At 45.6% G+C, this 16,417-nt stretch overlaps 2 protein-coding genes across 3 annotated transcripts in view; one reads left to right on the top strand and one right to left on the bottom strand.

Annotated features, from left to right (window-relative positions):
- The window catches only part of LOC119964231, a 901,051-nt gene that overhangs the window by 267,919 nt on the left and 616,715 nt on the right, over positions 1 to 16,417 (top strand).
- tsen15 (TSEN15 tRNA splicing endonuclease subunit) overlaps positions 3,576 to 16,417 on the bottom strand; it is a 71,161-nt gene continuing 58,319 nt past the window's right edge. For both annotated transcript variants that reach the window (XM_038794989.1, XM_038794990.1), the window contains exon 4: positions 3,576 to 4,288. In XM_038794989.1, coding sequence (XP_038650917.1) covers positions 4,099 to 4,288 — 190 coding nt within the window. In that variant the 3' untranslated portion in view covers positions 3,576 to 4,098. The remainder of the gene's footprint in view (positions 4,289 to 16,417) is intronic.

The following is a 16,417-nucleotide window of genomic DNA, read 5'->3' as shown; positions in this document are numbered from 1 at the left end:
AGAAATTTGAGCTCCCCCCGGGGAACACGTTTAGATACCTGCAGGTGAAGGCATTTGCCAGACGACAGGTGGAAGGATTCCCCTTGCTTCCCGATGGAGGGGCGAGTGATAGGGTGCTGTCAGGGGCCTGGGTCGGAGAAGGGAAGGTCTCGGACATCTACAAAATAATGCAGGAGGTGGAGGAGGTACCGATAGAGGAGCTGAAAGACAAGTGGGAAGCGGAGCTGGGAGAGCAGATAGAAGATGGGACATGGGCGGATGCCCTAGAGAGGGTCAATTCGTCGTCGTCGTGCGCAAGGTTGGGCCTCATCCAATTTAAGGTGCTGCACAGAGCCCATATGACGGGGACTAGGATGAGTCGGTTCTTCGGGGGGGAGGACAGGTGTGTTAGGTGTTCGGGAAGCCCTGCGAACCATGTACATATGTTCTGGATGTGTCCGGCACTGGAAGCGTTCTGGGAGGGGGTGGCGGGGACGGTATCGAGAGTGGTGGGAACCAGGGTCAAACCAGGGTGGGGGCTAGCGATTTTTGGGGTTGGGGTGGAGCCAGGAGTACAGGAGGCAAGGGAGGCCGGAATATTGGCCTTTGCGTCCTTGGTAGCTCGGAGAAGGATCTTGATTCAGTGGAGGGACACAAGGCCACCAAGCGTTAACACCTGGTTAAACGACATGGCAAGCTTCATCCAATTGGAAAGAATCAAATTCGCCCTGAGAGGGTCGGTACAGGGGTTCTTCCGGCGGTGGCAGCCCTTCCTTGACTTTTTGGATCAGAGATAGGAACCGGAGGCCGAAACAGCAGCAACCCGGGGAGAAAAGGGGGGGGGGGGGGGGATAGCAACGAAGGGAGCACGTCAGCGGGGGGTCGCGGGCAAGGACTGCCCGAGGCCATCGGCAGAAAGGGAAAAACGGTTTGGTTGCTAGACTGATAGCGCGGAGGGGGGGGGGGGGGGGGGGGGGGGGGCGTGGGGAGGTTTTTCCAGGGGGGACTTGTGGTGTTATAATTTAAAATGTAATAGGGGTAAATGTTTGTATCGAAAAATTTCAATAAAAATTATTTAAAAAAAAAAAGGTAATGGGAGAGGGGAAGATTTTCTTTTCTTTTTGCTTTTGTTGTTCAGCACTGGGGGATCTGAGGGGATGTACATATTTGCTATGTTTGCTTTGTGTTTTGACGGGTGTTAATTTATTATTTATGTACAGGGGAGTGGGGTACTAGGGTGTTCTGTTTTGTATTTAATTCTATGGGGTTCTTTTTCCATTCTGTTGTTGATATTTTGTGAAAACTTTAATAAAAATTATTATTTTTTTGAAATAAAAGGGTAATGGGCAATCCAGAGTAAGCATAATGAACTGGGGTAGAGCAGTTATCAATGGGAAAGAAGGGAGCTGGGGAAGATAGAATGGAACCTAAGGTTGGCGGAGAAAACGGTAGCTGAACAATGGGTTAACTACCTTTAAAGAAGAAATGTTTTGGGCACAATCAAGGTATATTCCCTCAAAAATAAAAAACTAGGGCAAAAAAAATCCAAAGCTCCCTGGATGAAAAAGGAGATAGAAATTAAGATTAAGGAGAAAAAGTGTGCTTGTAACAGGTTTCAAAAAGAAAATACAGTTGAGAATCAAGTTGAAAACAGAATGAGATGAAGCAACAAATAAGAGAAGCAGAAAGGGATTGTGAAGAGACTGACAGCCAACATAAGGGGAAACCTAATGTCTTCTATAGGCACATAAACAGCAAAAGGGTGATGTGATGTACATGACTTCCAAAAGGCATTTGATACAATGCCACACAAGAAATGAGAAAAGTTATAGCTTATGGAATAAAATGGACAGTAGCAATGTGGATAGAAAATTGACTGAATAATAGGACACAGTGCGTAATGGTTAATGGATATTTATTAGGCTGGAGGAAGGTTTATAGTGGAGTTCCTCAGGGATAGGTATTGGGTCCCTTGCTGTTCGTGATATATATTAATAATCTAGATCATGGCATGCAAGGGATAATTTCAAAGTCTGGAGATGATGCAAAACTTGGAAACATGCGAGGGGACGTTGTTGAACGTCAAAAGGACATAGACAAGTTTGTGGAGTAGATGGATAGGTAACAGATGAAATTGAATTCATTTTGATAGGAAGAACATGGAGAGACAATACAGAATAATGGGTACAACTCGAAAGGGTGTGTAGGAGCAGAGGGACCTGGTTGTATATGTATATAGATCATTGAAGGTGGCAGAACAGGCCGACAGTGCAGTTAATAAAGCATATAGTATTCTGGGCTTTATCAATAGGTGCATAAAGTTCACGAGCAAGGAGGTAATGCTGAACTTACACAAGACACTAGCTAGACCTCAACTGGAATACTGTGTTCAGTTTTGGGCGTCACATTATGGGAAAGATGTGAAAACTTTGGAGAGTGCAGAAGAGAATTACAGGGTGAGAAACTTCAGTTATGAGGATAGATTGGAGAGGTTGGGACTTTTCTCCTTGGAGAGAAGAAAGTTAAAAGGAGATTTGATAGAGGTGTTCAAAATCATGAGGAGACTAGACAAAGTAGATAGGTAAAAACAGTTCCCACTCGTAAAAGGATCGAGAATGATAGTGGAGAGATTTAAATAAATTTGCAAAAGAAGCAAATGCAATGTGAGAGAAAACCTTTTCAGACAACGAGTGGTATAAGTCTGGAGTGCACAGCGTGGAATTGTGGTGGAAGCAGTTTCAATGGAGACATTTAAGAGGGTGTTAGATGATTATTTGAATAGAAACAATGTGCAAGGTAAAGGGGCAAAGGCAAGAGACTGATACTCAATCATAATGCTCATTCTGAGAGCAGACATGATGGGCCAAATGGCCTCCTTCTGCACCGTAACAATTCCATGTTTCTGTGAATTGAAAAATTCTGTGGAATACAACAATCTCATTCCGTCAACAACAACTCTTGCATTAGAACTGCACAAGTGCATATTTCTACAAATTCTTATGATATCTTTGGGAATTGCCAAATTTACTAGTTACAGGCCATAAAACCCATTGTAAAACATTGCCCTGGTGTTAAAAACTGCACCTATTCCAGTTAAAAAAGTACATCAAGGCCCCACGTTTTAGAAGAAAAATATATGTCATAGTAACTTATACACTCGACTTTACAATGTGCTTTTAAATTGGTATTTTATTTTCTATCCTTTACCCTCCTTGTTTCACACACCAATTATCCCAGACAAAGATGACTGGCAGGATAGCTTCTTTCAACATCAATCACCCCAATCAGAAATAGATACAATCCTATTTTTCTTTGACTGTTTTATAGATTAGTGTCTCACCTCAGTGCACAAAATCCCAGCTAGTTTTAATAGAAGACGAGCATCACTTGAGCGTGAATCAATCTGCTTAAGACACGCTTTTAATGTGATAGATTGCAGCTTCAGATTGAAGCCGTACAAAGTGAAACTACCTCCACATTGTTTATCCTTGCTATTCATAGGTGCAGTGAATGGTTTAGTGTATGATGAGACAGTGACTCAAAGACATCCAGAGCACACCAGATCGGAACAGTAAAACACAAGTTTGTCAGCAGAATTGCCTATATTGTCCTTTCAGCAGGTGTTTTTTTAATGCTGCTGCTTCATGTTGTAACAGGCACTGAATAGCAACCTGCGAGATAGGAGGTCAACAGTGGAATCAAAATGCAGAAAGTGCTTCTAACATTGGTCTCGGCAATTTCTCTTGACAGAGGAAAGGAAGATGGTAACCCTAACAGTAAAAAAATAATATAAATTATTCAAGTATAATTTTTATATATATTAAGCAATCAAAATTGTTGTACATCACAATGGATATAATGTGATTAACCTTCCTAAAAATAATTTACAGTCACACTCTATATTGAAGCTGATGAATTCAACCAAGGTTAACACTGAATCAGCCATAAAAATCTACGCCTTCATAATGAAAGTAACAGCAAGGCCACGAGACACCTTTAAATACAGGACATAACCCCTGAGACAATGGATCATGTTTTTTCTTTTTGCAAAGATTTAACACATTTCTCTCTTTAGGAAAAATAACCTCCACCAGATGAAGCTGTCAAAATGAACAGGGGTCATCGCTGAAACTTCCTTCGCCTCTTTTTGCATTGTTTGCTGTCCGCCTCTTCGGCAACGTCTGGTGGGTCTGGTACAACAAACCCATTGGTAAGTTGATAATACACCACAGTTGAGTCCGAGTCAACAACGGCCAAAGTGAACTCTTTTTCATTTTGGTCACAGACGCACTCCATGATTCTTCTAATCCTAAAAACAAAATCAACAAACGTTAAGATCTCATGGGTTGCCTCGGCTGCGCAAGGAATTAAAAACAAAACAAATTGTGTTTTCATATCATGCAAAAGTCCGAAAGTGGCCAGGTCTGTCCATTAAGATGTTAGGACATTTTGAACAATAAAAAACCCGATGCCCTCTTTCTTGGACCCAAATAAACAGTGGCAAGCACCATTCTCAGTGGGAGAAACACACATCTTCAAATTGTCCAAGTTCAGATTTTAAAAGGAATTCAGTGTTCGTTTCTTAAAAATACACCCATTTAGATTGATATATTTTTCTTGAACTATACGTGGTGCATTATTTGATAAACTAGAATTTTTAAAAAACATTTTGGATACTATTAATTCAGTTGAAATAAGCTAAAGCTTTGCACAGGTTGAAGAGTCTTGCATTGGTTTCAGAAAAGGCAAAACAATATACACTACTCACAAAGGACTGACTGTGCAGCACCTATATTGGAAGCGTATTGACACTGCATTAAATAATAATCTTTATTATTGTCACAAGTAAACTTACATTAATACTGCAATGAAGTTGCTGTGAAAATACCCTAGTCGCCACACTCCGGCACCTGTTTGGGTACTCAGAGGGAGAATTCAGAATGTCCAATTCACCTAACAAGCACGTCTTTCGGGACTTGTAGGAAGAAACCGGAGCACCCGAAGGAAACCCACGCAGACACGGGGAGAACGTGCAGACTCCGCACAGTGACCCAAGTGGGAATTGAACCTGGTGCTGTGAAGAAACAGTGCTAACCAAGGCATCAGCAAAATAGAAACGAGCTCGCTGGCACTGACTCCCCTGACTGTTTGACAAGAATTTACTGATGCCGACTTCTGGTGACGGGGTTGTGCTGAGGGAACGCACGAAAGGTGGCTCTCACAAAACAGCAGAGTGAAAATGTCCAGAGTTTTCGCCCACCTCAAAAATATGAAGGCCAACATAATTTTCCACCAATGAACACAACTGAGGGAGAAGGACTGCAGGCAAGAAAGGACTGGGTGGGACAAACGTACTGCATTACATGAATGTGAGGTTGGAGATGGGCTGGACCCAACGGCCCCCATGTAGGTTTGACATGGCCCTCCTTGCTGATAGGTACTGTGCGAAATGATATCACAGGCCATAGACGGATACGTTAGCAACAACCAGAATGGGGAGGTCTCACCCTTCACGTTCTGGGAGGCACTGAATGTTATGATTATAGCAGACAAGGTGCGCAGAGTCAGGAAGGAGAGGACGGTTAGGCAGGAACTGGCCGACTCCATACTGGAGGTGGACCGGCGGTACTCCGCAGCCTTGAACATTGAGCTTCTGGTGGAGAGGAAAAAGCTACAATTGGACTTTGACCTGCTCTCCAGGAGGAAAGAAGTGCATCAATTCCGCCAGACACAAGGGACATTTCATGAGCACCGGGTCAAAGCCAGACACCTATTGGCTCACCAGCTGAGAAAGCAGGCAGCCACTAGGGAAATAGTGCAGGTTAGGGACAACGACGGCAGGCTGGTAGCCGAGCCGGAAAGGTCAATGAGGCTTCTGAGAACTTCTACTGGAGGCTGTACACCTCGAGGGGGAATCGAAGATGAAGCAGTTCATCGACGGACTGGACATGCCAGTCGTGAGGGAGTGAGACAGGGTCAGTAAACACCATCAGAACTTGGGGAAGTCATGGAGAGCATCAACTCCATTCAGGTGGGGAAGGCACCGGGCCAGATGGATTCCTGGCGGACTTCTACAAAAAATTCACGCGTGCACTGGCCCGGCACTTGGGGAGGGGGCATGTTCACAGACTTGCAGGTAAGGGGCTCCCTGCCAACAAACTGGCGCAAGCCTCAACAGTGCAGAAGGAGGCCATTCAGCCCATCAAGTCTGCACCGACCCACTTAAGCCCTCACTTCCACCTTATCCCCCTAACCCAATAACCCCTCCTAACATTTTTGGTCACTAAGGGCAATTTATCATGGCCAATCCACCTACCCTGCACGTCTTTGGGCTGTGGGAGGAAGCCGGAGTACCCGGAGGAAACCCACGCAGACACGGGGAGAACATGCAGCCTCCGCACAGACAGTGACCCAATGGGGAATCGAACCTGGGACCCTGGCGCTGTGAAGCCACAGTGCTATCCACTTGTGCTACCGTGCTGCCCAACGACCTGGCTGAGTGTGTCTTGCTACTCAATGTAGTTACGAAAATCCTGGCAAAAACCCTGGCTAGGTGGCTAGAAAACAGCGTAGCAGAAGTGATCGCAGAGGACCAGAGGTGCTTTGTCAAGGGCAGGCAGCTAACATTGAACATCAGGCGCCTGCTAAACGTGTATGACCTCATCCGGGGAGAGAACATGGGAATCTCCCTGGATTCTGAAATAGCCTTCGACAGAGTCAGAATCATTGAATAATACAGCACAGAATAGGTCCATCGAGTCTGCATTGACACATGAAAAACACCTGAACTGCCTGCCTGCCTAATCCCATTTGCGAACACTTGGCCCATAGCCTTGAATGTTATGTTATGATGTGCCAAGTGCTCATCCAGGTACTTTTTTACAAGTCGAGTGGAAGTACCTCAGAAGTACGGGGCGGTTTGGGCTTGGATCAGGGTTCACTGCCTGGGTGAAACTACTATACAGTGCTCCCATGATGAGCACCACCAGCTCTAAATACTTCCAGCTGCACAGAGGCACGAGGCAGGGACCCCCTTTGTCCCCATTGTTGTTCGCCCTGGCAATCGAGTCACTGGAACTCGCCTCAGAATGGCGAAAAGCTCGAGGTATTCAAAGTGAGGCAGATAGCATAGAGTTTTACTCAATGCAGATGACCTGCTCCTTTACATCTTGGACCCCCAGGCTAGTATGGAAGGAATCAAGGGCGGCACGGAAGCATTGTGGTGAGCACTGTTGCTTAACAGGGTCGCAGGTTTGGTTCCCAGCTTGGGTCATTTGCTGTGTGGAGTCTGCGTGTTCTCCGTGTCTGTGTGGGTTTCCTCTGGTTTCCTCCCACAGTCCAAAGATGCGCAGGTTAGGTGGATTGGTCATGCTAAATTGTTCTTCGTGTCCAATAAGGTTGGGTGGGTTTGCTGGGTTACGGGATAAGGTGCAGGTGTGGGCTTAAGCGGGGTGCTGTTTCCAAGGGCAGGAACAGGCCCGATGGGCCGAATCGCCTCCTTCTGCACTGTAAATTCTATGAGTCTATGAAGCTTTTTTGGAGCCTCCTCGGGCTACAAACTTAACCTGAGCAAAAGCGAAGTCTTCCCGGTGAACCCGCAAGGGAGAGGGACAGAGCTGGAGGGGCTGCAAGCCCAAAACAAATTCTGCTGCCTCTGGATCCAAATTGCCCACGACTGGATACAGATCGACAAATGAAACCTGGCGTGTCTGCTGGAGGAAATAAAAATGGATCTACAGAGGTGGGGCCCACTCCTGTCATAATATCCACTCATGTATATCATGAGATGTAGAAAGGCAGTGATTGACACATAGGATAACCAATGAACACACACGACAGAGAACAACCAATCACCAGACAGGACACCTGCACTATAAAACCCACAGGGCATTAAGGCTCTCCCTCTCTCACAGGACACGGCTAAGGAGATAGTCACAGTGCACATCATCACCATGTGGTAGAGAGCCAGTCTGGTCAAGCCAGTAGTAGGTTATCAGTTAGGTTAATAAGAGTGTCAACCCACAGCAGATTATGTACAGCAATCAGCAGGTCCAATAAAACAGTGTTGGTCCATCTCCTGTGTCAGAAGCCTGTTTCTCGTTTTACTGCATCCAGTTACAGTCGATGTTTGACCAACACAGATAACACATCAACTCCCACTGGCAGGGAAGAGTACATACGATCAAAATGAACATACTGCCCAGGTTCCTCATCCTGTTCAGATCCCTACCGATGTACATCCCCAAGGCCGGCTTCAATGCGGTAGATAAGCTAATCATGGTGTTTGTGTGTGTGGGGAGGAGTGGGGGTAAGGGGAGAACCTGAGGATCCAAAAAAGGGTCCTACAAAGGAAAACTTGTATGGGAGGCCTGGCCCTACCAAACTACAGTTCTATCACTAGGCACCCACAGCAGAAAGAGTGAGGGGATAGGTGAAGGAACCGGAAGTGGAATGGGTGAAGATGGAGGAAAGTTCCTGCACAGAGGCGTCCCTCCGAACTGTAGGTCACGACCGTGCTCCCACCCCCTCCCACCAAACACTCAAGAAGCCCAGTGGTGGCAGCCACACTCCGAACGTGGTATCAAATAAGACAACACTTCGGCCTAACCGAAACGTCCATTATGGCCCTATCTGTTACAACCATAGGTTCAGGCCCATAACAATGGACACCACCTGCAAAAGGTGGAGACAGGACAAGGGACACTGACGGTTAGAGACATTTACACAGATGACAGATTAGCAACCCTGGAGGAACTCATCGAGAGGCTCCAACTACCTGAAGGGAAGAAAATGAGTTACATACAGGTCAAAAATTTCCTCCGTAAAGAACAATGTACCCCCGACACCTGCTAGTGGACATGGGCGACCTAAGGAAGGAGGACTCTGGGACCCGTACAACGTCTTTTGGAAGAGATACGCTCCCCCCTGGACGAGATAAGGGGAAAAATGGGAGGAAGAACTGGGCATAGAAGTAGAGGGAATACTCAGGGCAGCAGGGTAGCATGGTGGTTAGCATAAATGCTTCACAGCTCCAGGGTCCCAGGTTCGATTCCCGGCTGGGTCACTGTCTGTGTGGAGTCTGCACGTCCTCCCCGTGTGCTCCGGTTTCCTCCCACAGTCCAAAGATGTGCGGGTTAGGTGGATTGGCCATGCTAAATTGCCCGTAGTGTCCTAATAAAAGTAAGGTTAAGGGGGGGGGTTGTTGGGTGACGGGTATGGGGTGGATGCGTGGGTTTGAGTAGGGTGATCATGGCTCGGCGCAACATTGAGGGCCGAAGGGCCTGTTCTGTGCTGTACTGTTCTATGTTCTCTGGATTGAAGCCTCTACATCTGCAGGGCTCAGCCTAATGCAGCTAAAGGTTAACACAGAGCGCACATGACCAGAACCTGAATGAACAGTTCAGGGGAACAAATTCGAATGGTGCCAGGGCATCCAGTCAACCACACCCACATGTTCTAGGTTTGCTCCAGACTGGTCGGGTTCTGGATAACCTTCTTTGAGGCAATGTCCATGGTTGTGGGGGTGAGGGTAGAGCTATGCCCAAAAGTGGCAATCTTCGGGGTCTCAGAGTAGCCAGAACTCTTTATTGGGAGGGGGGCCAATGCCCTAGCCTTTGTCTTCCTAATCCCCTGAAGAACCCTGCTCGGCTGGTGATCAGCAGCACCACCCAAAGCTGCAGATGGCTGTCTGACCTGTTGGAATTTCTCCAACTGAAGGAGATAAAATTTGCCATCTGCGGGTCAGAAGAGGGCTTCCACAAGACGTGGAGGTTATTCACCAACTTGTTCCAAGACCTTTTTGTAGCCTGCAACCAGTTAAAGGTTGGGGGGGGGGGGGGGGGGGGGGGGGGGGGGAACCACAGACGAGCCACCGAATGCAGAGGAAAAGGGGGGAGAGGGGAGAAAAGGGAAGGGGAACAAGTGGGGGGGGCAAAAACTATCAAAAAAAGATGGCGGGTCACAAGCGACATAGCCGCAGGAGACGGGCCCAAGAGCAAGAAGGAAAAACAGAGGGCGCAACAATACACTGGGCAATACACACTAGGGCCAACACTGGGCAGTCCAACCAAGGCAAAGCAGCCAAATGGGGTCCACAGCCACAGGAGGGGGGGGGGGGGGGGGGGGGGGGAAACATATAAATGTATAATGATCCATGTTAGTTTGTGTTGTTCTTTCTTTTCTTCTTCTCGTTCTTCTTTGGCTTATCTTGCACTTGTAATTTTTAATATTAAGCAAAGCAACCAAAGAAAAATTATGTATGGTGATAAAACTTGCAAATTTAAAGTACCAACTGGAATGTGTAACATAAAAATGTGAAAACCAATAAAAACACTTTTTTCTGATGACAGATGTTTACATAAGAATTCACAAGCGATCTATTATAAGAATGGCAGATGTGAGAAATTGAATTTCGCAATTAACAATATGGTCTCTGGTGATTTGACACTCTGATCTTGGCTGCATAGTCAAGTGTCATAGTTCAGGAAGGAGATGGGAAAACACAGCAGTGAGATAATGTCAGTTTTAAAACTAAACCCATTTACTTTACATGAATTCAACAGAACCCAGTTTTTGCTCAGATTCAAACTTTGCACTTTAATATGATCCAACTCATTTCACAAGGAAACAACCTAAACTGACCCACACTAACTTTAGAATGCAAGGCATCCACCTCTCAGTCTGTCCATTCCAGATTCAAAAGCTGAGACTGCCTTTTCCAGGGAGAAAGAGAGAGAATGAATGAGAGGGAGAAAGACAGGAAGTAAAATAATTAACTGGCTCTATCCCCAGTGTCCTGCGCTGTGGTTGACTCACCGAGCTGTCAATCAAATTCCACACCTTAACTGAAAATCCATCCCTTTGGTGTGGGACCTAAAGGCAGCCACCAGTTAGCTTGGCCCTCTGCTACCCCCATGAACGAAAAGTATTCAAACATTAAAGCTGCAAATATTGTGTTGAACACCCACTAAATAAAATGGATTTGAAATGTGAGAATACACAATTCAGAGAACTAATTCAACTTGTATCCTAACAGATTTCTGCATATAACTGCTCGTTGCATTTTCTCTAAATTAATCCTTTTGCAAGGCGAAGTTGATTTCATAACAAGACAATCTAAATCAAACCAAAATTCCTCATTGTAAAATAGGTAAACACCCAGACACATTTCTGGAATTCCCTCTTTGGACATCTCTACCTTCTGCTAAACACCCACTTCAAAACCTACAACCTAAAGGTGTTAATTATTCTTGTTTGACTCAAATCTTGCAGTTTCTCCCCCAAATTAGGTTTATTACCTTCCAAAATCAGGACAAGTCTTTATCTTTTTAAGAAATTGAAAAATATTCACTTTCTTCTCAGTTTGCAGTGTACTCCCCTCTGACAACTCTCAACAGGTTTGCTGCTTTCAAATGTTGTTTTAGTTTAAAACAGGTTTGTCCAACCCATGGCCCACAGGCCACAACCCAACCCCCCCCCCCCCCCCCCTGTGTCCGGCCCATGCAGCCAATGTTCAAGCTACAGATAAGTTCAATGAAAGATTCTGCAAGGAGCTACTCCTTCAATCACAGGCTTATTCTCTCCCATGTTTGCTGTTTCTCTCCTGTGAGCCAATCTCAGATCGCAAGAGCAATGAAAGGAAAAGTTACTTCTATGTTTCCAAAACTGCACCAGCCCCCAAAAAGAGCACAGTGGTAAGATGACGGAGCTGGGCTGGGGAAGCCAACAGCGCCCACCCCGACCACAGTAGGGTCAATTGAGAAATCCTCACAGCATCCAAGTACATCCCTGTCAGGAAGATAACCAAACCTCCCAGGCCCTCTGAGGAGTGAGTGAGCCTGAGTGAGGGTAAGATGGACCTGATGAAGGAGCTGCGCTCCAAAAGCTAGTGATTCGAAACAAACCTGTTGGACTTTAACCTGGTGTTGTAAGACTTCTTACTGTGACCACCCCAGGCCAATGCCGGGATCGCCACATCCAAGGTAAGAAAGTGAGAGAGTGTGAGAATCTGGGTAAGTGGTTAGGTGAGAGTGAGAAACCGGAGACTGGGAGTGAGCCTGACACCCACACAAACACCACCCTCCTCCTGTCCCCTCCCAGAAACGTTTCCACCGGGGGGGGTGGGGGGAAGTGGAGAAGAATGTGGGAGAACCCCCACATTCATAAGAATTCCAGAGGCCAGCTCAGATTGTGTGACACCAAGGGTGGATGCCAGTTCAGTGTTAGTTAACTCAACTATCCACTCCTTCCTTGGCGGCCAGGACTTGGGCCCAAGTCAGTCTCTCTTTAGCTCTTCTTCTTAAGCAAAAAGGCATAAAAGGGTTTTATTGGTTAGCTTTGCTGCTTGACACTTTTAATAGTTATTTTCATTAAATTCCTCTTTTAAAAATCTTATTGCATTGACATTGTTTTTTTAAATTCATGTTTAATAATCTCCCCCCCCCCCCCCCACACTCTCCTCTCCTCTCCTCACCCCACCCCCCCATCCCCAACCCCCTCCCCCCCAAAGGTTTGACAAGGCTGGTTTGAAGGACTCTGCAGTTAAAATACTTGATATTGAATTTAATGAAAGATTAGCACCAGAATGATAGGCTCGTCCCAGTGTGCTGGGTTTACTGTAGAACAGATTGTCTGCCATTAATATGCATTTCTCAAGAACCAGATGTCTGCTCAGTTATGAAATGTATCATCCAATTTGATATCAAACATCAACTTCTTTTGTCATGTAAATTTCCATCTGCTGCGCTCGGCAACGGCTCAAATTTAGCCTAGCACTATGCTTTGAAATTTTGAACACAGAAACTGGCCATTCAGCCTGACTGGTCCATGCTGATTTTATGCTCCATACAACCCTCCTTCTATCCCTCTTCATCTCAGTCTATTAGCATAACATTCTATTCTTTTCTACTTGGGGCAACACGGTAGCACAGTTGCTTCACAGCTCCAGGGTCCCATATTCGATTCCCGTCTTGGGTCACTGTCTGTGCGGAGTCTGCATGTTCGCCCCGTGTTTGCGTGGGTTTCTTCCAGGTGCTCCGGTTTCCTCCCACAGTCCAAAGATGTGCAGGTTAGGTGGATTGGCCATGCTGAATTGCTCTCAAGAGTCTAAAAAAAGGTTAGGTGGGGTTACGGTGACAGGGTGGAGGTATGGGGATAGGGTGGAGGTGTGGGCTTAGGTAGGGTGCTCTTTCCAAGGGCCGGTGAAGATCGATGGGCCGAATGGCCTCCTTCTGCACTGTAAATTCTTTGATACTTCATGCGCTTAAATACTGCAATGCTATTCACCTCAAATAAATATTCCATATCCTAACCCATCTCTGGGTAAAGAAGCTTCTCCTGAATTCTTTACTGGATTATATTTATGGCCCTTAGTTTTACTCTCTACACAAATGGAAACATTTTCTTGATCTCTGTCCCATCAATCTCCTTTGCACTATTAAAGGCCTCGCTCACATCACTCCTCTCATCACTCTGATCTTACTCATGGGTTTACAATGTGATGGCTTATCAAAGGCCTTTTGAAAATCCAAATATAATCCAGATGATGTAGATGCTTCAAAAAGAGGATGCACCTTCAGTCCTTGACATTATGTTAAATACGTATGAAGAAGAAGCATTTGCGATGATCGAGATGAGGGCTCAATTTTGTACAATGGAATACCTGTTTTGTCAAGCACTCGCAGGTCAGATATAATGTTGATTAAATTAAGAGTAAAGTCTTCTCTTAATATCCTTCAGTAGTGTGTCTTTCCAACTTCAGGACGACTTCTGCATGTGTTCCCGTGGCTTGAGTAAAGTTCCAACTCACAATAATGTGGTACATTATTACAGCACTGCTGCCCTCCACCCTCTTACAAACCATTTCCTTTTGGCCTATCTTGCCTCCTTTCCCTAGCAGATGTTCATCCTATGCATTTCCCAGAATCAATGGGAGGTGATTAATCTGAAGTGTTGATACTGTTTGACCTGCTTACATCCAGCATTTATCTTTTACTTCAGATTTCCAGTGCTTTGCTTTGGTGCTACATTATAGGTGGCTTTGATCTCTGGAGCCAGTGAGGTAGTGGTATTGTCACTGGACTAATCATCCAGAGACAGTCATGCTCACAGCATCCAAGTAAAACCCTGGTAGGAAGATAACCAAACCTCCCAGGCCAGGGTTTGAATCCTGCCATGGCAGATGGTGAAATTTGAATTACATTTTTTTTAAATTTGGAATTAAAAGTCTAAAGATGACCATGAAACCATTGTCGATTGTCGTAAAAATCTGGTTCACTAATGTACTTTAAGGAAGGAAATCTCTCGTCCTTTCCTGGTCTGGCCTACATAATAATCTGTATTGTCACAAGTAGGCTTACATTAACACTGCAATGAAGTTATTGTGAAAATCCCCGAGTCACCACATTCTGGTGGCTGTTCAGGTACACAGAGGGAGAATTCAAAATGCCCAAATTACCTAACAGCACGTCTTTCAGGACTTGTGGGAGGAAACCAGGGTACCCGGAGGCAACCCATGCGGTCACAGGGAGAACGTGCAGACTCTGCGCAGACAGTGACCCAAGCTGGTTATTGAACCTGGGGCCCTGGTGCTGTGAAGCAAGCAACAGTGCCCACAACAATGTGGTTGATTCTTAAATGCCCTCATGGATGGGCAATAAATGCTGGCCCAACCAGCAACGCCCACATCCCATGCAGGAATAAAAAAAGCCGTATTCACTATAAAATTAAATCCATTTTTCTATGCCTTATAGTCAGTGGAGTGTGATTAAAACCCAGACCTCTGGACAAGTTGGGCCGAAGGGCCTGTTTCCTCTAAACCTCTGAGGTCAATAAACTAAATGCTAACCAGTGTGCCATTCCATGTTTGAGCTGGTATGTTCATAGTGGCAAATGGAAGTAGGACACTGCACAAGAAACCACTTGAACTTCTTCATCACAATAAATCCTCTGGCTTCCAAAGTAGAGCAAAAATAAAAACTCCCCAGATTGTCAGGATGGAGTTGCATCATGCAGATTAAACATTCAAAATTTCTCCCAGTGTCTCACCCATGGCATTGCGCTCTCAAATATACAAAATTCATAGTCAGTGAGACACCAACTGGCCCCCAAAACCTACCCCCCACTCTGACAGCTGAAGGATCATAACAAAATACTTGCTGTTGGTCTCTCTCTCTCCGCGCACTCTCCCCCCCCCCCCCCCCCCCCTCCCCCCTTCCACCCGCACAGCCATGTAACCTCCTGGGAATGGCATAAATAAGGATTTTATTTTGTTTTAATGCATGGAAGATTACTTGGGAAAGTTCCTCTTCAAAACCAGTACAGGTGATCACACAGGCCAAGTGTTATCGCTCCTACTCAATCCCCACCACTTCCCAAACAGCTTCTTGTCCCCTATCCTGCTCCAAAATATACCAAAGAAAAAATTCAATTTGTTGTATCCACCGTTGCAAGTTCCTTCATACAAGAGTTAATAATCTAAAATCACGGATAAACAAATTGATCCCTGCAATCTCACAAAGGAGGGCCACCCGGTTGGAGGGTGTTAAGGTATTTTTATTTCCAAATCTGAAGCAGGTGTCGCTTTCACACTCCCTGACCTGCCACCAGTCTGACTCCTCAAGAGACCCCAGAAAGCAGTCAAGCCAGTCCACAGCACACACGGTAGAAGTGCAACCACTGTCTAAAACTGCACAGTTGAAGGAATCGACCACTAATATGCTCATTACTGGATGCAAACTCGCAGTGACCAATACAATTCCATCATGGTAGTCACAATAATCATTTTCAGTCTCAGATCAATCCATCTCATGGGTTACTTCAAAAACACAATTCCTTCGCTGTGAGTAGTTCATCACATAATGATACTGGGAATCATACTGGATTCAGAATAGATCTAGCAACACAAAACTGGGCATCCACACGACACTGTGCAACATCACCGACAGCAGAATTGTATTCAACCACAAACTGTAATCTCATGGCGCGACATATCCCTCACTCTACCATTACTACCAAGTCAGGAGACCATCCCTGGTTCAATAGAGAGTGCAGGAGAGCATGCAAGGAGCAGCACCAGACATACCTAAACGTGAGATGCCAACCTAGTGATGCTACAACACAGGACTACATGTATGCTACAGCTGAAGCAGCATGCAAAAGTCAGTTATACAATCCCACAACCAACAGATAAGATCAAAGCTATGCCGCCCTGCCACATCTCGTTGTGAATCGTGATGGAAAATCAAACAACTAACAATCCATCTTGGCTTCTTCCCGAGGTCCCCAACATCAGATGCCACAGTCGATCAAAATATGCCTTCATGTCACTTCTGGTATAAATCATTCACTTGCCATTTCTGGCTGAGGATGGTTGCAAATGCTTCTACCTTGCATTTTGCACAGACATGCTGAGCCACCATTGTTGAGCCACCTCCTCCTA

This window comes from Scyliorhinus canicula, chromosome 4, assembly GCF_902713615.1.
Source record: "Scyliorhinus canicula chromosome 4, sScyCan1.1, whole genome shotgun sequence".
NCBI classification, from domain to species: Eukaryota; Metazoa; Chordata; class Chondrichthyes; order Carcharhiniformes; family Scyliorhinidae; genus Scyliorhinus; species Scyliorhinus canicula.
Note: the sequence above shows the minus strand (reverse complement) of the source record. Positions and strands in the feature narration are given on the sequence as shown.